General features: G+C 32.8%; 6 protein-coding genes across 10 annotated transcripts; 3 read left to right on the forward strand and 3 right to left on the reverse strand.

Annotated features, from left to right (window-relative positions):
- Positions 1-1630: 1630 nt before the first annotated feature.
- Positions 1631-6598, forward strand: LOC18592938 (Mitochondrial transcription termination factor family protein). 4 transcript variants are annotated; one of them, XM_007019908.3, is made up of 3 exons: positions 1631-1959; positions 3571-3640; positions 5879-6598. In XM_007019908.3, exons 2-3 carry the CDS (start codon positions 3578-3580, stop codon positions 6458-6460), a joined length of 645 nt encoding a protein of 214 aa, XP_007019970.3. In that variant the 5' UTR covers positions 1631-1959; positions 3571-3577; the 3' UTR covers positions 6461-6598. The 4 variants fall into 4 exon arrangements, with proteins under 4 accessions (XP_007019970.3, XP_007019969.3, XP_017980781.2 ...); XM_007019907.3 differs by having other exon boundaries at positions 1632-1959; positions 3576-3640; XM_018125292.2 differs by having other exon boundaries at positions 1633-1935.
- Positions 6599-11063: 4465 nt separating this feature from the next.
- On the forward strand, positions 11064-11859 carry LOC18592939 (uncharacterized). Its single transcript, XM_007019910.3, has 3 exons — positions 11064-11234; positions 11327-11378; positions 11460-11859. The coding sequence occupies exons 1-3, from the start codon at positions 11172-11174 to the stop codon at positions 11651-11653; spliced, it is 309 nt and encodes a 102-aa protein (XP_007019972.1). The 5' UTR covers positions 11064-11171; the 3' UTR covers positions 11654-11859.
- A 133-nt stretch (positions 11860-11992) lies between these two features.
- LOC18592940 (cypmaclein-like) lies at positions 11993-13312 on the forward strand. The gene is made up of 3 exons (XM_007019911.3): positions 11993-12466; positions 12561-12591; positions 12942-13312. Exons 1-3 carry the CDS (start codon positions 12407-12409, stop codon positions 13127-13129), a joined length of 279 nt encoding a protein of 92 aa, XP_007019973.3. The 5' UTR covers positions 11993-12406; the 3' UTR covers positions 13130-13312.
- A 522-nt stretch (positions 13313-13834) lies between these two features.
- On the reverse strand, positions 13835-14816 carry LOC18592941 (gibberellin-regulated protein 9). The gene is made up of 4 exons (XM_007019912.3): positions 14671-14816; positions 14543-14593; positions 14324-14378; positions 13835-14187 (listed from the first exon to the last, which is right to left on the reverse strand). The coding sequence occupies exons 1-4, from the start codon at positions 14713-14715 to the stop codon at positions 14006-14008; spliced, it is 333 nt and encodes a 110-aa protein (XP_007019974.3). The 5' UTR covers positions 14716-14816; the 3' UTR covers positions 13835-14005.
- A 2131-nt stretch (positions 14817-16947) lies between these two features.
- On the reverse strand, positions 16948-18657 carry LOC18592943 (ubiquitin-conjugating enzyme E2-17 kDa-like). Of its 2 annotated transcripts, none has more exons than XM_007019914.3 (5): positions 18514-18657; positions 17873-17960; positions 17555-17682; positions 17351-17455; positions 16948-17259 (listed from the first exon to the last, which is right to left on the reverse strand). In XM_007019914.3, exons 2-5 carry the CDS (start codon positions 17940-17942, stop codon positions 17116-17118), a joined length of 447 nt encoding a protein of 148 aa, XP_007019976.3. In that variant the 5' UTR covers positions 17943-17960; positions 18514-18657; the 3' UTR covers positions 16948-17115. The 2 variants fall into 2 exon arrangements, with proteins under 2 accessions (XP_007019976.3, XP_017981784.2); XM_018126295.2 differs by having other exon boundaries at positions 18429-18573.
- A 3369-nt stretch (positions 18658-22026) lies between these two features.
- LOC148761294 (uncharacterized) lies at positions 22027-23899 on the reverse strand. The gene is made up of 2 exons (XM_088809169.1): positions 23819-23899; positions 22027-22453 (listed from the first exon to the last, which is right to left on the reverse strand). Exon 2 carries the CDS (start codon positions 22435-22437, stop codon positions 22033-22035), a length of 405 nt encoding a protein of 134 aa, XP_088665295.1. The 5' UTR covers positions 22438-22453; positions 23819-23899; the 3' UTR covers positions 22027-22032.
- Between the last annotated feature and the right edge of the window lie 849 nt (positions 23900-24748).

The raw sequence follows: 24748 nt of genomic DNA on the forward strand, positions 1-24748 counted from the left end.
TTTTTTTGAAAGGAATGTATATAATATATTGTTATATATTATAATATAGTTAATTATTAATATAAGTTATATTACTATAAAATACTAATATTAATATAAGTTACTTTAGTAATAAAAGTTATACTATAATAATATAGTTTATTAATAATTTATAAAAAAATAAGTTACTATAGTCTATAGTACTCTATATTGTATAGACTATATATTGTATATTAATGAATATACTATATATATAGTATAATATATTAATAACTTAAGATAAAAATAAGTTAATATAATAAGTTATATAAACAACTTAAGCTTAGGAATAGTTTCATTATATTTTGCATTAATTTTTGTATGGTTATATTTATATAAATATTTAATAATATTAATGTCTAAATAAAGTGTATTTTATTCTTTATTTTTTGATGATTAAATCTAAATCATTTATTCATATACAAGAATAGAAAAAATGTGTGAGTTGATACATGTAAAAAAATCTCTTTTGAATGATAAAATCTAACCTTTCATTTACACACACATATATATACATAAAAAATCTGTGTGAGTATATACATATAATAAAAACTTTTAAATATACTTATTTCAAAGTCAATTAATTCGATTAACAGACTTCAAAATTTTTTAACTAATTCGAACCAACAAAACTAATTTAACTGAATTTTTTAACCAATTTATTTAAATTATTCAAAACCCAATTAACCAAATTTATCAATTAATTTAGTTTTGACCGAATTTTGCTCACCCCTGAAGCAACCTTCTTGGGTAGATGCTCCATGGTGGCAAGAATGAAGGTCGTGTAATTAGAAAACCAATCCACTATTAGGGATAAACCATGCAATCATATTGCATAACCAGCAAATATTCAAAACTTTCACTTAAAACGAATCATACTTTGATTATTTAGCATTGATAAACGCTAACTAGAGAATAAAGATTATTATACTTTTTATATCTTTGCAATTGCAATCATAGTAATTCAACACAATTTCAATCCTTTGAACCACGTTAAGTTGTTGCAAATCACAAACTGTCCAAATTTACAACTTTCAATAGTGATCCGTCCATGAATGAAAATTACGAATAACTTCAATAGATATTATGGTTATTTATAATTGCTAAATTTAAACTTAAAATAAAAAATGTTAAAGTTTTAATATAAGTTATAAAAAAATTAAATTAAAATTTTAATTATAAATTTTTAATATTTTAATATTTAAAAATTAAAGAGAAAAAATTAAATAATAACATTAATGATTTAATTATAAATTATTAATATTTATAAACTATAAATTTTTAATATATCAATATTTTAAAAAATAAAAATAGAGAAAATAATATAAATTAAATTTAATTATTTTATTAATATTTTTAATAAATTATAAACAATAAATACTTTAAATTGAAAATCTTAAATTATAATAAACATTATTTTTATCTTTTTATCACTTTTTTTATTATTCTAAAATTATTTTTACCAACCAAATATCAAAATAATATCATAATAATATCAATTCTATTTCATGAATTAAACTATTTAATAATAAATAGTTTTTATCTTATTTTATTCCCGCCTGTTAATCATTCTATGGTTTCGATACTACATCATGCGAACAAAACTTGCAGTGGGGAAGTCATGGGCTCCATAGGACAAGACAAGCGAGACCATATCCAAAATGGTTAGGGGAGAGAATTCTACCAAGCCCAACGTATCCTTAATGGTCAATACACACAATCTAAGGCAAGGTCTGTTAAAACTTGAAACTTGGCTGGCTACTGGCTATAATCAGAGGACAGCCGAGGCAAGGGAAGGCACCCAGAAATTGTGGTGCGCATATTTGGAGCGGGTCCTATCTTCCCTTGGCTTTCCCTTCAGACCAAACATCAGTTTTTCTCTTTGGAACAGCTCTTGACTGTGTTGTCTGGTCACAGGTACAAGACTCTCTTGTGTGTCAAGTAATTTTTGTTTCTTAGCTCTAACAACTCATATTTGCAATCTTGTTGTGACTAGTAAAAATGGGTTATTTGAATCTATTACGGTTTTGATATTGAATGATTTTTAAGCCTTGAATGTCCCCATATGAAAGAAAGAATTGCCTGTCAAACGTTGTAGTTTTCAGATGTTTTAGTTATGAATAGTTGCTGGTTTGAAATTAGGGTAGGCTTGGCTTTGCTGCATTTCTCATTCCATATTCAGGAGGTTGATAATCAAGGGAAAGGGTTTCAAGGACTGGGCCTTTTATGTTCTATTGTTGTTGCAGTTCTGGTAAATAATCATTCAAGTTGGAAGTAGGTTTTACATAAGGGTGCAGTTCTGGGCTTCTTAATGAGGCCTCTAGTTTGAGTTCAACTCTGAGTTAAGCTAGTCTAGATATTGGATTAATGTGCTTCCCGATTCCAATTTCAAAAGAATGCTGAGGATTATGGAATTTTCTTTCATACTGGTATTTCTTGTTAGGTTGTTATTTTTAACCAATGCCTTTTAAATACTAGTTCGTTTAGATGATGGAGCTTGTTGTCCTGAAAATCAGTGTGAACAGTTTGGCAGTTGTCATTTCTTTCATTACACATGGGGGTTATAGGAGTATTTGATTGTTATGTGTAGTTAGATACATGTGAGTTGTGGTTTTGTTGATGAAAGACCTAAATTCAAGCTTCTAAGTGTGTTTTTCTTTTCTTTGCTTAGCTTCTGACTTTCTACTAATCTATTATTGTAGAAGAAATGAAGACTATAATACAATTGCCTTCTTGTTAGTTATGGCTCCATATATTAAAGACTGAAATGGAAACTTTCCATTATTTAAAGTACTTTAAGATGAATTAATAGAACCTCCCATGGATACCTAGCAGTTTTGAGTTTTGATATTTTTTTTTTTTCTGGTATGGTGGTATGCTTGTGGACTTTGTATTCAATATGTCCTTAGTGCAATCTACTTAGCTTGAAAGAATTCCTGGATTTTGGCCAAAAAAAGAAAGGATGCTTATAACGAAGAGTTCTACTGCTAGGATAATTTTAGTTTCTGGTACAGTCAAAGTTGTTTATTCAATTGCTTGTTCTCACTGCAATATCTCTAAACTTAGTGGTTTTAAGGCAGCCTAAAGTTAAAAAGCTATCAAAATGAATATGATGTAGCCACAAAAGGGAATTTTTGAGAAAGCACCATAAACAACTGCTGGTTCCATTTAGGAGTCATAACCTTGAGTATTAAAATATTCATCCCACTATCAAGATTACTATATACATGCTGTAAATGGCATACTGAGGGGATGTAATTAAAAGTAGTTAAAAAGATATGATTAAAGGATTTATTGGGGAAATGTCTAATTAAATGGAGATCTAGCTGGTCTGAGTTTGCTGGGTTTTTTGAGCTTAACAGTCTGATGCTTAATTGGATACTGAGAGGATGTAAGAGGATCATTGTGCCAATTGCATAACTCATGATGATCTTAAACATCATTTTGCAGTCTTGGAATGATTTTGATTACATGTAGTATCGCTCTTCTCTCTAAATTGCTCCGACTTTGTTGGTTATTTTGTTTTTTAAGTAGTTGTTATTTATCTGATAGTGCAGGGATGCCAGGGAAATCATTGGCTTCTTCTCTGTTGACATTTGATTCTGCAACTTGTTTTTGTACTGTAAGTATCATCTCATGTCTCATTCCTGTGAAATATCAGACACTTACAAATATCATGGATGCTTGTAGGATTTTTGTTCTATGGACACATATGTACATTATAAAATTTATTAACAATCTGTTCTGCAATGTCTATTTTATTGGGGTTACAGGATTAGGTAATTTTCTTAAGTAGTAGTGAATAAGATAAATGTCAATAGCAAAAAATAAAAACAATAAATCAACTCGCAAAACTCTTTAAAAACGACATGACATGGGTTAAAAGATGGTTATAAGGCCAGCTCGATGAATAACACCGGAGTTCTATCCTGGTGAGAGGAGTTCTTTAGGTTGCTTGATTTGCCACCATTGCAAAACTTGGTTTATGCGTAGAGCAAGTGCAGAGTGAAGAGAAGAACCTCCATTTTTTTATTTTGATCATTCAAAATTCCGGTCTATGATTTAGAATGAAGAGAAGACCAAAGCAAATTAAGACTGAAGGAGAAAGATGTCAGGCTTATGAAAGCAAATTAAAGCTAAATAGCCATCTGCTCTAACTACAGATTGGCCTGGGTAAGTTATCTGCAAAAAAAATCATAATTTAAGTTGGAAGGATGCAAGTCTGCTCTGTATGACCTATGTGGAGAAATGGCTTGGTTTTTGTTTTCTTTCTGGCAACAATTAAAAAGGATACTTCTGCTGTGAATACTTAAAAGTCTGCTGTTGCTGATCTTGATTCATACCTTCTATCTTGACCTGATGGAAACAGTGAAATACTGTAAGAGAATTCTGCTCTGGGCAGAGTTGTAATGGACCTAGAGGGACAAACGAGCAAAACTTGAATATTTACCATTTTGAATCCATCCTGGTATAAAGTGGGTTATAGAGTCAAAAGTTTGAGGTAAAGAGGATATTTCTCACTTAAAATGGGACCTGCTTTGTCAAAATTTTGTGCACTCTAGTTGGGGACAACAGAAATTACTATTTTAGAAACCCAATCAGCCTATGCCAGTCTACTTTATGCTTCTTATCTTGCAATACTCCCAGTATCTGTCCCTCAGATTCCTGATTTTGGCGTCCACAGTAAGTTGTACATATATAAGGCTTCACTCTTGGACCTATTTAGCTGCAATCCTGGTGGCATATAGGAGTTTTCCCTGATAGCTTAAATGGCAAGAAAAGAATCTTATTCTCATAAATGAAAACCATATTGTTTGCTAAACAAAATACGAGTAAGGCTAAATCTGCCTTTGGGATGATAAGCAAAAATTATAGTATCGCTGGCTTTATAAGGAGTCCTAAAAGCATCTCCTTGGCTATCACAAAGTGATCACTTGTCTACCCCTCTGCCCTTCAGAAACATCCAAAGAAGCCCTCCATTTAGTGCCAAAGGTATTTATTCTTATTGAATCACTCCACCCAACTGAGAAATACACATACACTTGTACACACACGCAAGCAAAACCTACTGAATATTAGGAGTGTCTGAAGCCTCAAGAGTATTTATTAAGAAACCCCAATTGATGGGAGTCAAAACCCTTATTAAGATCGATCTTAAGAGTGCATCTAGGAGAAAAGTCTTTTCTTGTGCTTAAATTATTTCTGGACCTAAAATCAGATTAATGAAAATTATTGACAAGGCTTTTTCAGCAAGAGTTTCTCTGCATTCTGGAAATAGACATGCATTTAAAAGAGGCAAGGGGAAGATAATAAGAAGAAATAGCAAACATTATCAGAGACTTAAGGAAAGCCAAATTTCTTCATCATTTCAAGCTTGCATCTTCATTAAGGAATCAAAGCATATATTTTGGACTACAGAGCCGATTTCCTGATTCCACATCAGGACTTTTTAAGGAGATTTTATCAAGTAAAGTTTTGATGCAGTGATAAACAGTTTAATGTTTTGTTACATGTGAGTCGTACTGAAAAAGCATTAGTGTACATTTAGCCTTAAAAATAGTGAATATTTTGGGAAAAAATAATTTTTAGCATATGTACAGTATTTGGAGGTCGAATTATTTGCATATGCTTGGAGCCATAATTGTTAAAACCTTTTCCAGTCCTTGTTTAATGTCTTCAATACTTTACAGACAATTTGTTGGTTCCCAGGTTATGACCTTGTTAAACATTTAGCCCATGGCATAATCTCCCCTTCTATGCACAAATGTTTTATTAAAACATGCATGCATACACTGCAAATGCATCAACATATATATATATATATGAGTATGCACATTTATTTTCTCAATTCTTCTTGCAGCCTGATCTTGCAACATCTGCACCAAATATCATATCATTCAGCGTAACCTTCTCCAGTAGCCTCCCACAGAAAGCAATAAAGAGATTTGGTTCCACCTATTTTTCTCCTAAGAAATGGGCAATACATTCAACTTCACAAATAAAAAATTCAGCACTGAGCAATGAAGACAGAAAGACATGGGAAGCATGCAGGCAAGCTTTGTCCGCATTTAATTTCAGCACAGAGGAGGAAGACAAGATACTTGGAAAGGCATTTGGCCATGTCCATTCACCTTATTGGGGCGAAGAACGCAAGAAGGAAGTTCCAAAGTTTGAAATCATTAATGAAATATTAGATTATCTCAGGACTTTAAGTCTCTCAGATGATGATCTCTACAAGTTGCTTAAAAAATTTCCTGAAGTTCTCGGATGCAGTATCGAACATGAGTTGAGAACAAATGTGCAGATATTGGAAAAAGACTGGGGAATAAAAGGTAAGTCTCTGAAAAATCTTCTTCTTCGGAACCCGAAAGTGTTAGGTTACAATGTTGATTGTAAGGGAGATTGTATGGCACAATGTACCCGATGCTGGGTTAGGTTCTAGCTGTCTTCAGGTATCAAACATTTTTCCATACAAAGGGAGCATATATTTTGTTGAATTCATAAGCACCGTATGCCATTTGAATGTAAATGTAAGCTACTTTCTGGGGATATCTAACAAACTAATCTTTATGTTTATTCATGTCCATTGTCTTCTTTTCTCATATGGAGGATAATGTAAAATTGGAGAAAGGAAAATGAAATGAAAGAAGTTCTAGATCACTTATCTCCTTCTATTTGTTTATTTATGGCATAATTCTTAATAAAAATCTTTGAACTATTTATGAAAATTTAAATAAGTTTTTATTCTTTTATTGTGTTTAATTAAGTTATTATATTTTTATTTTAAGTCCAATAGACTTGTCATTTTATGTCATGTAGTGTTAACTTGATATGTTGATATGTCATAGTAAATAGTAACATGTTATGTTTAGACGACATGATTATATGGTCACGTGACACTTTTACCCTCCATTCGCATTATATGAGTACAAAATAATAAGTGTGTTGATGATTTTATAAAAATCTATCTCCTTTGCTTATGCAATATGAATATGCTCAAATTTAATGCAAATTTGCAAACAAAGATTTCGTGCAAGTGTACACGGTCGCAACAAGTAGTAAGTGATGAATGAGTTGTCGATCCTCAAGGAGTTGGTCTAATACTTGATGCTAACTACCAAAATTAACACAAGCTAACCTTATCCAAACAACAGATTTTGAACTATGATAACAAAAAAATGTAATCTAATTAACTAAGTCTACTCTAAGTGATGCAATTGATAATTGAATTGGAATCAATGGTCTAATATTCTAGGATTATGGTGTTCTCTAATACTTCATTTGGAATTGGGCTTGGTTAGTTACTTAATCTCAATGGAATTTGATATTAGTTTAGGATCATAAGTTATGTGTAATCCTCCGTCGAGGTATTACACACTTGCTTAATCTATTTGCATTCTTATATGTCTATGGAAACAAATAATTTAAGCTCTTTAAATTAAAGAATCCCAAATTAACTAAGTGTGGCAATTAGTTGTATTTCTACCCTAACTACACATCAAAGCACTAAAATTCATTTTTAAGTGTTTTGAACACACCTTACTCAAGTTTAGGTCTAATTTAGGTTAACTTTTTCAAGTGTCATCTAAACACTTAAGCACATTTAATCGGTGATCAATCAATTAAATGGACAATAAATTCCAACTATGAGTAAACATCAAGATTTGCATTAAGATTAAGCAACCAACCAAACAATATCCAAACTACATAATAGAGTTAACTATAATCCTAGATTAATGAGTTTAGCTCAACATTTCACAAAGAAGAGTACACAATACAGCAAACAAGAGTATTGTTTTACAAAATGAGATAGAGAGAGAAAAATTCAAATCTAGAAAGAGATGTTCTGTTGCAGCTTCATAAGCGCCAGCCCTTGAATCTTCTTCTCTTTCACGTTTTTGCTTCAGCCTCTTCTTGCCCAAAATGTCTCTCCCGAATCTGCCTTTTTTTCTATGCAAAAATTCCCCTTTTATACTCTCATTTTATTCAGCCTTGATCTAGAATCTTGAGCCTAGCATATTCTCTTTTTTTTTTGACATGTTCTCATTGTAGCGAGTTTGGAATCTTGCTGTAGCGAGTTTCTTACTGAATTGGATTGAAAAGACATCTTCAATTTCGCTGCAGCGAAAATCCTTCTGTTGTATTGCCCCTATTTCTCGCTGCAATGAGAAACTCTCTGCCTGGATGTTCTTGGAGCTGTAACTTTGAGCTTTCTGCTTCCATGTTCTCCTCCTTCAAGCTCCCTAGTGCAGAGTTGTTGTGGTCCTCGCATTCAGCTTCTCTTTCAGGCTCCATTCCTTCAAAATCAGGAAGGTTAAATGGTCAAAAGTTGCATTGAGGGGATTTTTGACAAAACTAAGCTCAAATTGTCTAAATGACGCTAAACACCTTAAAAATTAACTTCTACTAAAAAGCATGAAAATTTGCTAAGGATTAAGTTGAAAATTAAAAAAATAAGTACAATTCATGCTTCAAAAGAAAACTATGATAAATCTATGTAACAAAGTTATTAAAGTGGTATTTTGATTAATAATAATTAGTCAATCATTACTCATAAAGATCTATTTGATTTAAAATAAAAAAAAAGTTTGATTAAATAAAATAGAAGAATATAGATTTATTTGAATATTTTTGAATAATTTAAGAATTTTAAAGTATTTTGTTTAATTTTATTTATGAAATTTAATTGCTATAGCATCAAATTTGTTTATGTGTGTTTACAATTATAAACGGGTATAGAGTTCGGGTTTAGGTTGAGTACCAATCTAAACTTGAATATCAACATAATCGGATTTTGAGTAACGGTTATCCAAAGAGTGATATCTAAACTCAATACGGATAGTAAAATTATTATTCGAATTTATCACAAATTTGATTATAGGGTATTTTAATTTTATATTCAGATAGAGTACAAGGTACCCATTTACATCCTTATTTGTAATGTCAACTAATTTTATCCACGTGGATGACAGACTAAGTGAATTGAGTGAGCTGTCGATGACAACATCAGTTTAGTTAGATTTGAGCAGTTGAATTCACTTTATTTCTTATTCAATATAAAAACAAGACATAATTAATGGAAGTCAACATGATCCGTCCCTGATGGCACTCTTCTCATGTGACTCTTAGCTTCTTCTCGCTTTAACAATGTCGGTTGACGAGAATCCATAGCAAAACAATGAGTCCCAAGCTCCTCCACGCCATAGATAGCTTGCAAAAGATCTCCTTCCACCATTAATGGCCGTCATATCCAAAATTAACAGCCATTGACTCTTGCTAATATATATAGCACATTACTAGAATACCTTTAATAGGTTGTAGTACGAACGTGATAACTAACGTCGTCAACTTGTAAAATATTATTTATTTTAATTTTTTAAATTTTATGATTTTATTTTATAAAAAGAACTTAAAATTAACGTGAATATCTAAATATTGAATTATATTTTAATACAAATTTGATATGAGATTCATGATTTTTCTTTGAAATTGTGATATATTCTATACTCTAACGAGAGTCTATTGTCTTTAGTGACATTGTTCACACTAAACTGCAAGATATTGTCAATTTCAATCAATTAGATGTCACGATTTTATTTCACGAAAAATACTTCATAAATTAAAAAATAATATAAATACTTAAATTCTCCACTGTTCTCTAACAAGCACGTTATACAGCACATTACTTGGAGAAGCCCTTTAACAGGTTGTAGCACACTAGCAAACACAATCCCATTGTCATACCCCATATAACAACTCCCCATCCCACTTCTGGGACCAACATTTGCAGACCTTACCTACTTGGTTATTTACACACCATACAGCCAGGAGGGAATCGAGTTTCTTCATTTTTTCAACGGCATGGCTGGCTGCAATGGAGACTGTGATGCCTAGTGGGAAGCGATAATGGAGACAAAAGTGACAGTGTGTTAACAGGAGAACACACCCACTACAGCCTCAGCTCTATAGGTCGAGACACAGCTGTCTCATTTGCGCGTCAGTACAGGTTTTAATCAAGGAAGTTAAGTCTAGCTGTACGGGATTACATTATAATGTATTATAATAAGCATTCAACGAATCTAGAGAAAGACAATGAAATCCATGTCAGGAGGACAATCCCATACCTTTTTCCGTCGACTACGCGGTTTGCCTCACCAGCATCATGAAAAAACGAAGCACAAGGGTCCAACTATTGCCACTGCAGGCAGACAATGGACTCCATATTTAAGATTTACAATGAAAGATCACTCTTAATACACCGACATATTAACCCATATTAATGAGTATATTGTATGCAGGGTTGAAACCATAATAAATACAAGGTACACGATAATAAATAATAATAATAATAATAAAAATAAAAAAGTAAACCTAATATTTTAAAAAGTTCATTTAATTAAAAATTTTATATTTTTATTTTAAATTAAATAAATCATTATGCTTAACATTTGATTAGTTATCATTCATTAAGATTTTATATATTTTTTTATATAACGTGATGTTAATATAAAAAATAAAATTATATCTAATTGACATGTCACATTATTATTAAAATATATTAATATGTTACGTCAAGAACATGTATTATAAATATGGCAAGCAATTCTTGCAAATCCTACCCGATATTTTTATTTTTACAATTTTAACTTCTAATTGATATCAAGTAAAACTTACCAAAATAGAAAAGATAATAAGAAAACTCTTAGGCGGTGCACTAATGTCTATATATGATAAGTACCATTCGGAGGTGGTAGTAAAGTACCTTTATTAGGGAAGATAATGCCTTCGCCAAATAAAGGAAAAAGACCCAAACCATCTTTAATTGTTTTGTTTTTTGCCAAGATTTTTATCTTCTTGATTGGGTTTTATGCCTCCCTCGTCCCTCCTTCCCACACACAATTAGACAGCTACAATCGTTTTTTTTAATGGCAAATCTGTATTATGGCATAGTAACATTGGGAAAGGTGCTATTGAACTGGAAGTTTCCCAGGAACCTTTCGAGGTCAATGGCCATGCCTAACCACTATAAAAGCAGGGTTTAGAATCTTGGCAGGAACCAAGTTCCCATAAAACTAAACAAAGCAGAGGAAAAAAACAGAAGCAGTCTCTTTCTCTTTATCATCTCTCTATTTCAGCCTTGAGAAAGTTGGAATATGGGCAGCACCAAGACAACAACACTCTCACTTGCACTTCTTTGCCTTCTCCTACTGTCAGAGGTAATGCCCATGCCATTGTTGATGTTTCTGTCAAGCAGAGATTTCACGTGATTAGACTGGCCTTTTTGCTAACTATTGGTTTTATTTTTCAGGTGGGAATGCTCATGGCTGAAGTTCAAACAGCCCCAGCCCCAGGGCCACAGGGTAAGAGAGATTCTGGTCGATATCTAAGTATCATTTGTTATTGGCCATCTTAATTTGTTCTAATGACTTAAATATATCCAGTTCCTGATGAATGCCCGGGCAAGTGTGCGAAGAGATGCAGCAAGTCATGGAAGCCAAAGATGTGCAATAAAACATGCGTTGCCTGCTGCCACAGGTGCCCTGATCATTGTGTGCCTGATGGTCCTCTAGCTAGCAGAGATTCCTGCCACTGCTACTCACAGATCAAGACCCATGGCAAATTCAAGTGCCCTTGAACCAATTTTTTTTTTTACTTCTATTCTACCAGATCTCTGGGTTTTTAGTTTGGATCTTTAATGTCAATCAGGAGAGAGAGAGAGAGGTTTATAGAGAAAAATAAAGGAAATAGTAACAAGGGTTGTGTTTCTGTGGTTCTGTTGTCACATGTAATAAGTCAGTGTTATTAAATAAGAATAGTAAGATGGACTCATATTTAGCCTAAGTCTTGCTTCTCAATTATTTGTTATAATTAAAAAACGGTCGGTTCAATCTTTTTGGTGAAGTATGATCGAAAATTGAATTAATTGATTTTTTTTTGAAAGAATTGCTGAACCGATCGAATTACACGATATTAAAAATTGAATTAATCGATTTTACTTAAAAGATCGACTGAATTATCAAACTATTAGAGGCAACCGAAGGAATTGATACTGCTGTGGCTTCTGCCTATGGCCAAATAGTTAATAGTTACAATTCCTCCACTTTTATTACTAGGGAAACCCGATTTATACGTATTAATCGCTATTTCTTGAGTCATTACCTCCAAAAAATCTCTAAGGTAGAAGTTTTAAGTTTCTAAGAACTCTGTGATCCATATTCAACATCATGTCCAAACGTTACAGCTCTAGCCTCTATATATATAAGTTTCTATATATATATATATATAACCCTACAGCTTGGATCTTGGAAGGAACCAAATTGGGAGAAATACAAGGGAAAGAAGCAAAGAGGAACAACAAAAAGGAAAAATCCTTCTAACAAGTTTGGAAATGGCCAGCTCCAAGACAATACTTGTAGTTGCTGTTCTTTGTCTTCTCTTAATATCTGAGGTACCATGATTTTAAGGTTTGAGAGCAGTTTTTGTTGTTAGTGTTAGATTTCCCTAAACAGCAATTAATCATTTCTTTATGATAATATTATCAGGTGGGGATCATGGTTGCAGCTGAAAGACAAGGTGAGAAAGTTTCAGGATAATGCATCCTTTATTTGTTTTTGCCATACCTTTCCAATGGGGAAGAAGAATACAACTGTAGAGTAGTTTTGATAGCTAAAGCCTCTGCACAATTTGAATCTATCTCACATAATGGACTAAAGAAAATACCCAATGCATCCTTTGATCTATCCATAAATATACTTGATAAATTATTTGCCTTTTGAGTATTTGGCTCATTGATTAATATATAATCCTTTACTTAAAAGAGCAGAGTTTAAATCCTCTTCTCCAATTAAAAAAAATACTTGATAGAGCATTTGAAATTATGTGATTGATGGTTCAATAATGTGCTTTTTTGATTCTATATTTAGATTGCCAGACCAAGTGTGCCTTCAGGTGCAGCAAGTCATGGAAGCCCAAGATGTGCCATAAAACATGCAACACTTGCTGCCAAAGGTGCAATGATGGGTGCGTGCCTCCAGGCCCTACTGCTAACAGGGATGTCTGCCCTTGCTATGCACAGATGAAGACCCATGGAAATAGATACAAATGCCCTTGAGCTTCAAACAAAATTATTTCTATATATATTAATGCAACCAGCTCTCAAGGGATTTGATGTCGGTCATTAGGAGAGATCATGGACCTAACATTTTTAAGTTAAGTTTAGAATTTTATTAAAAATGATAGATTTAATTAGCTAATTACATTGAGATAGTCGTTTCTGTTTGTTACCACAATGTGATTCATGGAATAAAACAATTCTTCTATTATTAAAAAATTAAAATACAATAAAATTTTTTATGTTCCTTTTTAAAGACCGCAAAAAACAATGTTTACCTTCTAAAGCTATAAACCCAATTTAATAATACAGGATTCCAAAGCAGAAGAGTCAATGTAAAACAAAAAGTTTAAAATTATAAAACAACTCAATGTTGTACGTAAATTAGAATTCTAATCAAATAAAAATTTCGAATTTTAATAGACTCAAGAAAGCTGTTTTCATCAGGTATCTTGAACTTGTAATGGAGCATGATTTCATGCTAGGTCGGATAAAGTAGGAGGAATAAGAGACTTATCCAGGACAAAGGCATGACCCTTAACATATACACTTACATCCAAGGAACAAAGGAAACCTTAAATTGCAGTTTCAGTTATAGTTGTTTCTGCTGTTTTTGCAGATCTAGTGGCAGCTTTGATTGAAACTTTAAGCAGAGACTTAGCTCCTTTCTGCATGAATAATAACTTGAAATAAAAACTAATAAAGTAGAAGCAATAATGAAATTTAATCATTGAAATGATGATCCTGATCAGGCAATCCCAAATGAGCACTAAATGGTAGTAGTTCAAAGTATAGAACTGGTGGGAGTATTTTCCCTTATTACAGCAGATGGTAGATATCCTGATAATCCAAATATACCTAATTGTGGGTTTGAAATCAGGGGCACTTGGGCTTATTCCCATGGGTTTTGAGCTTTGCATAGCAGGGACAGGCATGCTTGTGGCCATAGGTACCAGGTGGAACGCAGTGGCATCTCTTGCAGCAAGTCTTGCATGCTCTGTGGCAAACATTCTTTCTTGATGCCTTCCTGCATCTCCTTGAGCACGCATAGTTGCAATCTGAATTTTCCCAAAAGAAACAACAGAATCTTTTAGTTACTTGCGTATGCAGCACTCTTTTAAAAGTGACAATGTTATCTATTGGTCAGAGACATAAATTAAGCTAGATACATGGGAAAAGAATAAAAATGCTTACTGATTTTCTTATGATACGTTTTGTTAAGAGCTACCGTGTCACTTCCTTCATCCACCTGAATCCAAAACAAATGTCAAATTTCAAAATGGGGTACTCATCTATCAGTTAAGCTAAGTCAGAGTCGGTCCAAAATTCTACAAGAAAAAGTCATTTCATTTCTTGGGGAGCTTAAATTTCGCCCATGAAAGACAGTTAAAAAGGACTGAAGAGGACACTCACATTGACCAGAGAATTTGCATTATTGCTAAATGCAGAAGCTTGCACCAGAGCCTGACCAAAACCAAAGAAGATTCAGTGAGCAAATTTCAATAGAAAATAGTTTATCCCATTTCATAGTGTCAATGTACCTGTAGAAGGAGGATGGCAGCTACAAGAACCAAAAAGAGCTTCATTTTTTTCTAGCAATGGTGAAATGATAAGGTTATTGATGAAATGCACAGAGAAGCGTTTAAATTTATATGCAGTGATATTTTTGTTGGCTTTTGCCATTAAAGAATCACGTGTAAAGTTTACTGGGAAATCACAGGCATTGGGAGTTGGGGTCAACTGGAAAAATGTTTTTGAGCAAAAAGACTATTGCTTATTTTGGAAGCTTGTTTTGCTTTAATCTTTGTTGCCTTTTGCTATTAGGTGAAAATACAGCTGTTTGATTCTTTGGCTCGTGCAATGTATAAGGACAAAAGGAAAAGAGGAGAGAGTGTGAGAGTGAAGGCATGCCAATGGGGGCAGCAAAGATTGGAGCTGTATCTGCCCTTTTCCTATATCTCGGTCCCTCACTCACATGATCTTGTTTCATTTTAATATCATAATTTGTGACATAATATTTGAAAAAAAATCTCTGAATTTTAACAGCATTTATTCATTTATATATCTTATTTGCCTTCCTGTTACAATTCAGAAATTGGCAACATATGGAGAAGCACCACCCACCCGTACATATTTTACTTTCTTTAACAAGCATAATTTTGCTATAGGCTTCAACAACTCTTCTATCCGAATACATTGACTCTGCTCTCTAGCATGATGAGTTTGCTGATATTTTCCATTGCTGCAATCCATGTTTCCACAGAATCAAGCCAAGCTTGAAGGCCATCAAAAGCATATCACATGCCTGGCCTTTTCTCACAATTTAAATGTGCTTGAATCAGCAGCAGCTGGTTCCCAGGTTAGTTGTATGTATGCCTTCAGGTTCGGTTACCCTAGGTATTAATTAGTTTGTGTTCATCCAAAGCAGGCCATATCAGCAATTAGAAAGCCATATTAATTTTAACTTTTTTCTTTAAGTTGTCATTTTCTCTTGGGTTTTTTTACTGCTTTATATAGAGTCCCTGGAGGTTCTGATGGGCATTGAGTTTGCAGGGTTAACTTTCTTCTCCCTCCCCACCCCCCCCCGCCCCGCCTCCTTCAACCTCCTTTTTCTTTCAAAAAAGAACTTTTAGATGATTCGATGTCATGGTACACTTAAATCTTATTGCATGGTTCCTCATGATTTTCAACTTCAATTGTATTGATGATTAAGAAAAAATACATGACATGGTGACCTTTGATGTTATGCTGCTGTGCGTTTGGAATGCAAATGGATGGGAAAAGCTAGCAAGCAAGTTTATGTGTTGTCTTTGGGCAGGCGGTAGACCCTTCAGTGGTCAACTTTATTTAGTTTCGCCAAGATCAGGTTCCCCTGCTTGCCGTCCATGAAAGGCTGATAGGCATATACTAAGCACCCTTACTGTATCATGTTATTCAGCTGATACAAACAATTCAGAAACTTCAGATAGATTCATATAGTAATAGTAGTCATCAATCTGTACGAGTGAAAGTTTTCTGTTGCAGTGGGTTCCTAAAGAAGCAGACCTTCTAATCACATCTGCAACCTATTCTTCAAATGGTCAGTCATTATATGTTAGCTTCAAAACTGGATGTATAAAGTTTCTTGTCTCTACAACACTAGATGTAAGATGTCAGATTAATGTAACTGCTTACATACACAACCCCGTACCAGCTGAAGACTGTTAAACAAAGAGCAATTTGTAGCTCCTCTTCTATCTCCATTCATCCCATTAAAACTGTCTTATATATGGTTTACAGGTCTACCCTCTTTTTATTGCAGCTCATCCATCTAATAACCCAAATCAAATAGCATTGGGGCTTAGTAATGATAGGGCCCACATTCTTGAACCCCTAGAAGCTGAAGAATGAGGTGAACCACCTCCACAGCAGATGCTAGGAGTAAAGCAAATGTAAGTGGATAAATCTGTTTCAGGGTGACAATCGCAGCAGGTTTTTGTTGCTTTTGACTGCTTTTGCATATCTTATCATCAGGTAACCATCTTTTTGCACCTAGCTATTGGTGTGTGGGACGAACCATCAACAGTTTAAATAGGTGCTAGTAAAGGGAGGGATTGGTAAGGTTTTGGGTTTGGGATTTGGTTTCCCATGTTGATATCTTTTCACCCTTAACTTGTCAATATATAATACATAATTTCTTCTGTTCCTTCTTTTCTTGAACTTTTGCACATGAATCAAATTGTTCAGAGAGAGGAAATTGATTTTCCATGTTTGTAGAATCTACTTATAATGAAGCGGTTTCATCATTAAGCACATCAATATCATCTTAAACAAATAGATGAAGCAAAGGTTTATAATATTAAATTTAATTACTTCGAAAAAGAAACCATACAACTTAATGTCTCCTTTGTAATAAATGAGGTAAATTTAAAGTAGTTTGCACACACATAGCAACCATAGGGAGTAGGCATATGCAGTCTCACAACCATCAAAGTAGGCATAAGTCTTTAACCCATGGCATATTTCTGGGTCCAGGAACGAGCAGTAGACTCGTACTTTGCTCTATCAGTCTTGAATGTATGTGCAATTTCTGGTACCAAAGGATCATCTGGGTTAGGATCCGTCAGCAACGAGCATATCGACAATAAGACCTGCAAAAATTTTGTTCATGACCAACCGGTTTAGAAAGGCTGACACATATCAGGTGAAAATAAAGAGGGAAAGGGTAACAATGGAAGTTACCTTTGAGACTGCAAGGGCAGGACTCCACTGCTCTTTCAAAATGTCAAGACAGATGCTACCATTGCTGTTGATGTTTGGGTGATAAACTTTTGTCTTGAAGGCCACCTGCGCAAACTCATTGTAAAGACAGGTTTACTCACTCATCGGTGTATAGGATAACAATCTTAATCTAATTCAGATATGATCAATTGTGTTGCTTGTTACCTTCGGTGGCTTGAAGGGATAATCAGGAGGAAAGTGAATTGACACCAAAAACACCCCGCCAGCATAAGGGCTATCTGTTGGACCCATAATCGTTGCTTGCCAATGAAACATGTCATCTCCAATAGGACCTATGAACAAGACCAAGCCAGTGAATCTATATATAAACAAGACAAGCTAAAAACACTATTCTTCAAGCTCATAAACGTTTTTGTCTTCAAAACTTGTCCTCAAAAACAATTCTAGTTGATCTATAAGACACCAAAATCGATATATGTAAATAGAACGAAATATATTAACGAAACAAAGTCTGAAACAAACCTGCACTGCAAGAAACAGGAGGATCCTTCTGCAGATCTTTCAACTCCTTGGTGATCCGTTTAGAAGACATTGACGATTTGTTTAAAATCTGGGAATTGAAACAAAGAAATTATCACCTTTGGAAAGATAAAAATATTTCTTATAGTCAGGAAAAACAAACAAGATTGAGGCACAAACAATTGTACTAATTGGACCCTGATTGCATATTCTTTACTTCTATATATAAAGGATGAATAGTTTAAAAAGCCTCAAAATTTGATTTTTAGTTTTATAATTTAGACTTTTATCAAGAATCTCACCTGAAACATATAAGAAAACTAATCTAATTAATGTAAAGCCTAAACCCAGAATCTAAGATCTGTAATACATTAACAAAAAGCTGATAAAAAACACAAGAAGCAAAGATCACTCATACTCTATAAACCCTAAAAACGCTCTCAATAGATTCTTGATGAAATCTGAATAAAATAATCTTAAATAGACATGAAGCATATGAGAAAAAACCAATCAAAAAGATCATTCATCAGAATCAAGAAAACCCTTATTTAATTTATACCTTTAAGGGTCTCCCAAGAAACACAAAAGAAAAGAAGAAAAACCCTTTTTAATATGAAAGAGAGAGATAGAGACAAAGAACTAACCTATCTATATCTTTATATCAATCTTGTCGCTAGGGTTTGAGGTATAAGTGGAGGAGAAGGTTTTATGAATTGTACAAGAGCGTGAGATTGGTGACTTTATATAAGGGTTTGGTTTCCTACGAGACATATGCTCCTTTCCATGCACAACTCTCCTCAAACTTAGATTTCCATGTACATATCTAATTCTGAAATTTGAATTGTTTTTAAAGTGAAAATCTTGAATTTTTTATTTTAAAAAATATATATTAATTAACACATTTAAAATAAAGTTACATATATATATATATTAATATTGTAGTCTTGATTTTAATTGAGACAAAAAAAAAAAAAGATTTCAAAATTTAGTTGTAATTTATTAATTTAAGTTATCATTGATATATAGGCTGTAACATTAAGACGGAACATGTTTCTTTTGTCATCTATATTAAATTATGAATCTTCGAATGTAACTTACTCGTATAAATTAATTATGACAAAATTTTCATTTAAGATTAATTGAATTGAATTATAATAGACGATATTATAAATATCGTTAATATTTTATTTCTAATTGCTCTTTATATTAGTATTACCTTTCTTTATTTCCTCTCATAATTTAGAAAACTAAAGTGGATGGTTTGTAGTCGATACATGTATATAACAGTGGCAGAGCTAAGTTGGTGGTGGCGTTCACCCTCAGTTTTTAATTTTTTTATTAGTATATATATAAAATTTGAGATATATAGATTTATTGTCTCGTATGATTACCTTTTAGCCATGTAAAATCTTAAATCCGTTAATATATATATTATTTTAAAGAATTCATTGTTCCTGCAATAAATTTTCTTGTTGAAAGTTTTTTGTTAGCTTAATTTATAATTTTTTTTTGTTAGGCTAAGAATGGATTTTGGTTGGTGACGGAGTATTCTTACGCGTCTTCCTTAGAAATTTCTATTGTTGAAACTACGAAAGGATTCCTCTAGCTAGCAGAGATTCCTGCCATTGTTACTCACAGATCAAGACCCATGGCAAATTCAAGTGCCCTTGAACCCAATTTTTTTTTTTTTTTACGTTTATTATACTAGATCTCTGGGTTTTTAGGGTGGATCTTTAATGTCAATCAAGAGAGAGAGAGAGGGGGCGGGAGGTTATAAAGAAAAATAAAGGAAAAAGTTCTGTTTCCGTGGTTTTATTGTCACATGTAATATGTCAGTGTTATTAAATAATAATAGTAAGATGGACTCATATTTAGTTTAAGTCTGGCCTTCTTAATTATTTGTTACAATTAATAGAGAGCAAACAGTCAGTTCAACCTTTTCGGTGGATTATGATCGAAAATCGAATTATTCGAATTTTTTTTTTTTAAAACGATTGACTGAATTGATCGAATTATATGATAAAAAAAATTCCAATTAATTAATCTATTTTATTTGAAAAATTGATAGAACCGACTAAACCATGAGTTCTACCTACGGCCAAATAGTTAATAGTTACAATTCCCCACTTTTATTACTTGGCAAACCCGATTTAAACGTACTAATTGCTATTTCTTGAGTTATTACCTCTAAAAAATGGCTAGGGTAGAAGTTTTAAGTTCCTAAACACTCTGTGATCCATATTCAACATCATGTCCAAAGGTTACAGCTCTAGCCTCGTTATATATATAGAACCCTTCAGCTAGGATCTTGGCAGGAACCAAATTGGGAGAAATACAAGAGAAAGAAGAAAATAGGAACAACAAAAGAAATATATCCTAACAAGTTTGGAAATGGCCAGCACCAAGACAACACTTGTACTTGCTGTTCTTTGTCTTCTCTTATATCTGAGGTACCATGATTTTAGGGTTTGTGAGCAGTTTTTGTTCGTAGTCTTAGATTTCCCTAAACAGTAATTAATCATTTCTTTATGATAATATTATTAGGTGGGAATCATATATATGCTTGATAAAACATTTACATATGAGTATTTGGTTTATTGGTTGGTGCACGATTCATTGTTTAGAGAGTATGATTCGAATCTCCTGCTCCCAATTAAAAAAAAAATACTTGATAGAGTATTTGAAATTGTGTGATTGATGGTTCAATAATGTGCCTTTTTGATTCTATATTTAGATTGCCAGACCAAGTGTGCCTTCATGGAAATAGAAACAAGTGCCCTTGAGCTTCAAACAAGATTATTTCTATATATATTAATGCAACCAGCTCTCAAAGGATTTGATGTTGTTCATTAGGAGAGATCATAGACTTAACTATTATGTTTTTAACAATTGAAAGTGAAAAAAAAATTCTGTGTTTTAAGCAAACAAAAAGGTGCAATGTGTTTTTAGTTAATTAAAGAATTTCTAAGTGATGAATCAGATATGTGAAATTGATGATGTAATTTAAGTCAATTATATAATTAATTATTAAATAATTAAGTTTCGAGGAATTTAAGATAAATACACTAGGTTTAGTTAATTAAATTTAAAAAATTTGTAATTCTATCGATCAAAATTCATCGATGAGTATTCATATTTATCTTTAATTAATTAAAATAATTTAAAGCTAATATCAAATTTTGACTAATTATATTTTAAAAATCAATAGATTATCAAATTAAATTTCAGCAACGAGTCATCATATTTATCTTTAATTTAATTAACATCCTAATTTTGTTCTCTAAATCAAAGCCAGTCATTTTTAATGAACCTAAGTTAAATTTAGAATTTTATTTAAAAGGATAGATATAATTAGCTAGTTATGTCAAGACAGTTGGTTTTGTTTACTGCCCCAATGTGATTCATGGAATGAAACAATTCTTCTATTGCTAGAAAATTAAAGTATAATAAAATTTCTAAGAAATCCTTTTTTAAGACTACCAAAAACAATGTTTACCTTCCAAAGCTATAAACCTAGTTTTATAATACAAGATTCCAAAATAAAATACGATTAGGAGTCAACGTAGAACAAAAAGTTTAAAATTATAAAACTACTCTATGTTGTATGTAAATTAGAATTCTAATTAAATAAAAATTTTAAAATTATAAAACTACTGAAAGTTGTATGTATATTAGAATTCTAATCAAATAAAAGTTTCGAATTTTAAGAGACTCAAACAAGCTGTTTTCATCAGGTAACTTGAACTTGCAATGGAGCATGATTTCATGCTAGGTCGGATAACGTAGGAGGAATAAGAGACTTACCCAGGACAAACGCATGACCCCTAACATATACACTTACATCCGAGGAACAAAGGAAACCTTAAATTGCAGTTTCAATTATAGTTGTTTCTGATGTTTTTGCAGATCTATTGGCAGCTTTGATTGAAACTTTAAGCAGAGACTTAGCTCCTTTCTGCATGAATAATAACTTGAAATAAAAACTAATAAAGTTTAAGCAATAATGAAATTTGATCATTGAAATGATGATCCTGAACAGGCAATCCCAAATGAGCACTAAATGCTAGTAGTTCAAAGTATAGAACTGGTGGGAATATTTTCCCTTATTACAGCAGATGGTAGATATCCTCATGATCCAAATATACCTGATTGTGGGTTTGAAATCAGGGGCACTTGGGCTTATTCCCATGTGTTTTGAGCCTTGCATAGCAGGGACAGGCATGCTTGTGGCCATAGGTAACGGGTGGAACGCAGTGGCATCTCTTGCAGCAAGTCTTGCATGCTCTGTGGCAAAAATTCTTTCTCGATGCTTTCCTGCATCTCCTGGAGCATGCATAGTTGGAATCTGAATTTTCCCAAAAGAAACAACAGAATCTTTTATAGTTTACTTTCTTTAACGAGCATAATTTTGCTATCGGCTTCAATGACTCTTCTATCCGAATACATTGTCTCTGCTCTCTAACATTATCACGACCCGACACTCTCTTCGAGACCGTGACAATCGCCGCGAAGTCTCGGTAAATATTCATTACCCGTATGTCAACTGAAACCTCGCAAGGCTCTTGCATCAGTTTTTCACTTTTCCTGTGAGCAATAGTTACTAAATATCAAGTTTTAAGAGAATATAAACTATTTTAGATCGAAAACAATCAAAACAAAATTTTGACCACACAGGGGTATTTTGGTCATTTTTACTTGAAAATTTCGAAACCTGATAAAAATACAACGTATGATAGAAAGATATCTATTTCCAATTAAAAATAAATTTTTGTAATCTAAATCATCCATTTGGAGTGAAAAGTTGGCTAATTAGACTAAATAAAAATATTCGATAATATATTCCATTTTCTTATAAAACAAATTTTATAGAACTATGCATAAATAATTTTTGTAGCGTGAGAACAAAATAAATTCATACACATAGTGATACAGTAAACCAGGTATTCAATATTATCCTACAGTGGCATATGGGCCCCGAGATAACCAAAAGTGTGCAAGAAGGTAGACCTACAATTTTCAAGGAAGTAAGTCCAAAAGAAATCATTGATGAAATCGACTGCCTACAGACTATCCTGAATCTGAAATAATTAAAAAGAAAGGGTGAGTTTTCATAAACTCAGTGAGTAAACAAAGTCCGTCATTAACTTCTAAAGCCGAGTAAATGGAGATAGTTAACTTTTCATGATACCATAATCCACAACATTTTGTACTTGTTTTAAATCATATATATGTATATGTAAAATAACACATTTCATTATAATACACATCTCGATTTATAATTTTCTCAAAAACTTGGCTCGTGCCAAAAATTATACTCGGTGATACCTTGGTCGAGGCATTCAACCGGGTCCGCCAAGGTTATTAAGTTAACAACTACTCATAAAAACATAATTTAGCCATCCCTTGGCGTTGGCAGAGTTCATCCTCAAGTGGTGGTTCAACGTGAAGTAAACTCTATCGTACCTTAGGAGATATCCTCCGTGCCTCTCATACTAAGGTAAATATAACGGGGTTTACCGTACCCCTCTAATAGGCTAATCCACGAAAACTTGCCTACTACAGTGGCTAATTAAATAACCCACCAATCAATATAATTTTGACAGCATAACATGGCTAACATAATACTACCCAGCCTGTCAAAGAAAAACAACAGTTTATATATTTCACAACTCAAAAACCCAGCCACATATGTCATCACGTATCAGTTCATAAATCATCAATTCCAAACATTGGCACGTAAACTTAAATATATAGGCAACATCAAAGGTTGGTCTCCACATACTCTCATTTTCAAAAACATTATTGAATTGTAAAATAATTCATAAACTTTATTCCTTAAATCGATTACTAGTCATAGAACATAAAATTCATTTAGGTTCAATATTCTTAAAATCATAAAATCGATTGTAAAAATACTTTAGATAGATAAGATGAACAGTGGTTACTCACTTTGACGGGAATTTACAACACTCCTAGTCTCGATCCTCGGGTGCAATACCTTTGCCCTTATCCGAGGGCTCACCACCTATACATAATGTGCAACAGGAAATTTAATATACTTATGCTAAATCATCACAAAACTATTCTATGTTCTATATGAATGCATGCAATGAAATGGGAGGTGTTCGGCCTATCGTGCACTATACACTATTTAATCGGTCTAAACATCCAATTCGATTCCAATTAATTTATTGCACTTCCAGTACTCCCCAAAATTCCACACACTTCAATAAAAATTTATTCTAAGTGCAATTATCAAAATATCCCTCATTATGGTGCAAATTGCTAACTAAAGCGAGTAAAATTTTTCAGTACCCGTTTTCAATTTTCGGTATTCCTAAGCATCAAATACATCTAAATGGCATGAAAAACAACCAAATTCATCATCAATCCTCACCCATAAAATTCAGCCAAGATAGGTTCTATAATGGGCATGTGGATTTCTTGCTTAATTTTCATACTAAATGTTACTAAACACCTAAAAACACTAAATTACTTTGAAATTCAACTAAATTCATCACCAACTTTTTCTCTCTAAATCTGGCCAGCATATTGCCCCTCATGAAAACTTTAATTTAATTCATGGAAAATGGAAAAGAATGCATGGGCAAGATGGATTTCAAGCTTAATATTAAAAATCTTACCTTTAGTCACCAATTTCTTGAAAATTCAACAAAATTTCCTTAGTTTTTCCTCCCTAGGGTTTTTCTTTTCTTTTCTTCTTTTTTCTACAGGTGATGGTCGGCCTTGAAATGCTGAGTGAAAGAGTGTGGGCTGGTTTTTAAATGGTAATATAAAAATATTAAAATTTTGACACATGTCACCTTTTTATTGGTCCACTTATTTTAACTTAATTTTTAAGCCTTTTCTCACCACCAC

The sequence above is a fragment of the Theobroma cacao genome, chromosome 8, assembly GCF_053813885.1.
Source record: "Theobroma cacao isolate CCN51 chromosome 8, ASM5381388v1, whole genome shotgun sequence".
In the NCBI taxonomy this organism is placed as follows: Eukaryota; Viridiplantae; Streptophyta; class Magnoliopsida; order Malvales; family Malvaceae; genus Theobroma; species Theobroma cacao.

Bases quoted from the DNA above. Each gene is read 5' to 3' on its own strand.
- LOC18592941 (XM_007019912.3), bottom strand. From the start codon at position 14,715: ATGAAGCTCTTTTTGGTTCTTGTAGCTGCCATCCTCCTTCTACAG. The intron at 14,379-14,542 runs GTGAGTGTCCTC...TTTTGGATTCAG, and splicing joins ATGCAAATTCTCTGGTCAAT to GTGGATGAAGGAAGTGACAC. The intron at 14,188-14,323 runs GTAAGCATTTTT...GGGAAAATTCAG, and splicing joins AACGTATCATAAGAAAATCA to ATTGCAACTATGCGTGCTCA.
- LOC148761294 (XM_088809169.1), bottom strand. From the start codon at position 22,437: ATGCAAGAGCCTTGCGAGGTTTCAGTTGACATACGGGTAATGAATATT.
- LOC18592939 (XM_007019910.3), top strand. From the start codon at position 11,172: ATGGGCAGCACCAAGACAACAACACTCTCACTTGCACTTCTTTGCCTT. The intron at 11,235-11,326 runs GTAATGCCCATG...TTTATTTTTCAG, and splicing joins GCCTTCTCCTACTGTCAGAG to GTGGGAATGCTCATGGCTGA. The intron at 11,379-11,459 runs GTAAGAGAGATT...AAATATATCCAG, and splicing joins CCCAGCCCCAGGGCCACAGG to TTCCTGATGAATGCCCGGGC.
- LOC18592940 (XM_007019911.3), top strand. From the start codon at position 12,407: ATGGCCAGCTCCAAGACAATACTTGTAGTTGCTGTTCTTTGTCTTCTC. The intron at 12,467-12,560 runs GTACCATGATTT...TAATATTATCAG, and splicing joins GTCTTCTCTTAATATCTGAG to GTGGGGATCATGGTTGCAGC. The intron at 12,592-12,941 runs GTGAGAAAGTTT...TTCTATATTTAG, and splicing joins GGTTGCAGCTGAAAGACAAG to ATTGCCAGACCAAGTGTGCC.
- LOC18592938 (XM_007019908.3), top strand. From the start codon at position 3,578: ATGCCAGGGAAATCATTGGCTTCTTCTCTGTTGACATTTGATTCTGCA. The intron at 3,641-5,878 runs GTAAGTATCATC...TTCTTCTTGCAG, and splicing joins CTGCAACTTGTTTTTGTACT to CCTGATCTTGCAACATCTGC.
- LOC18592943 (XM_007019914.3), bottom strand. From the start codon at position 17,942: ATGTCTTCTAAACGGATCACCAAGGAGTTGAAAGATCTGCAGAAGGAT. The intron at 17,683-17,872 runs GTTTGTTTCAGA...TCTTGTTCATAG, and splicing joins TCCTGTTTCTTGCAGTGCAG to GTCCTATTGGAGATGACATG. The intron at 17,260-17,350 runs GTAACTTCCATT...AAATTTTTGCAG, and splicing joins CTGCCCTTGCAGTCTCAAAG to GTCTTATTGTCGATATGCTC.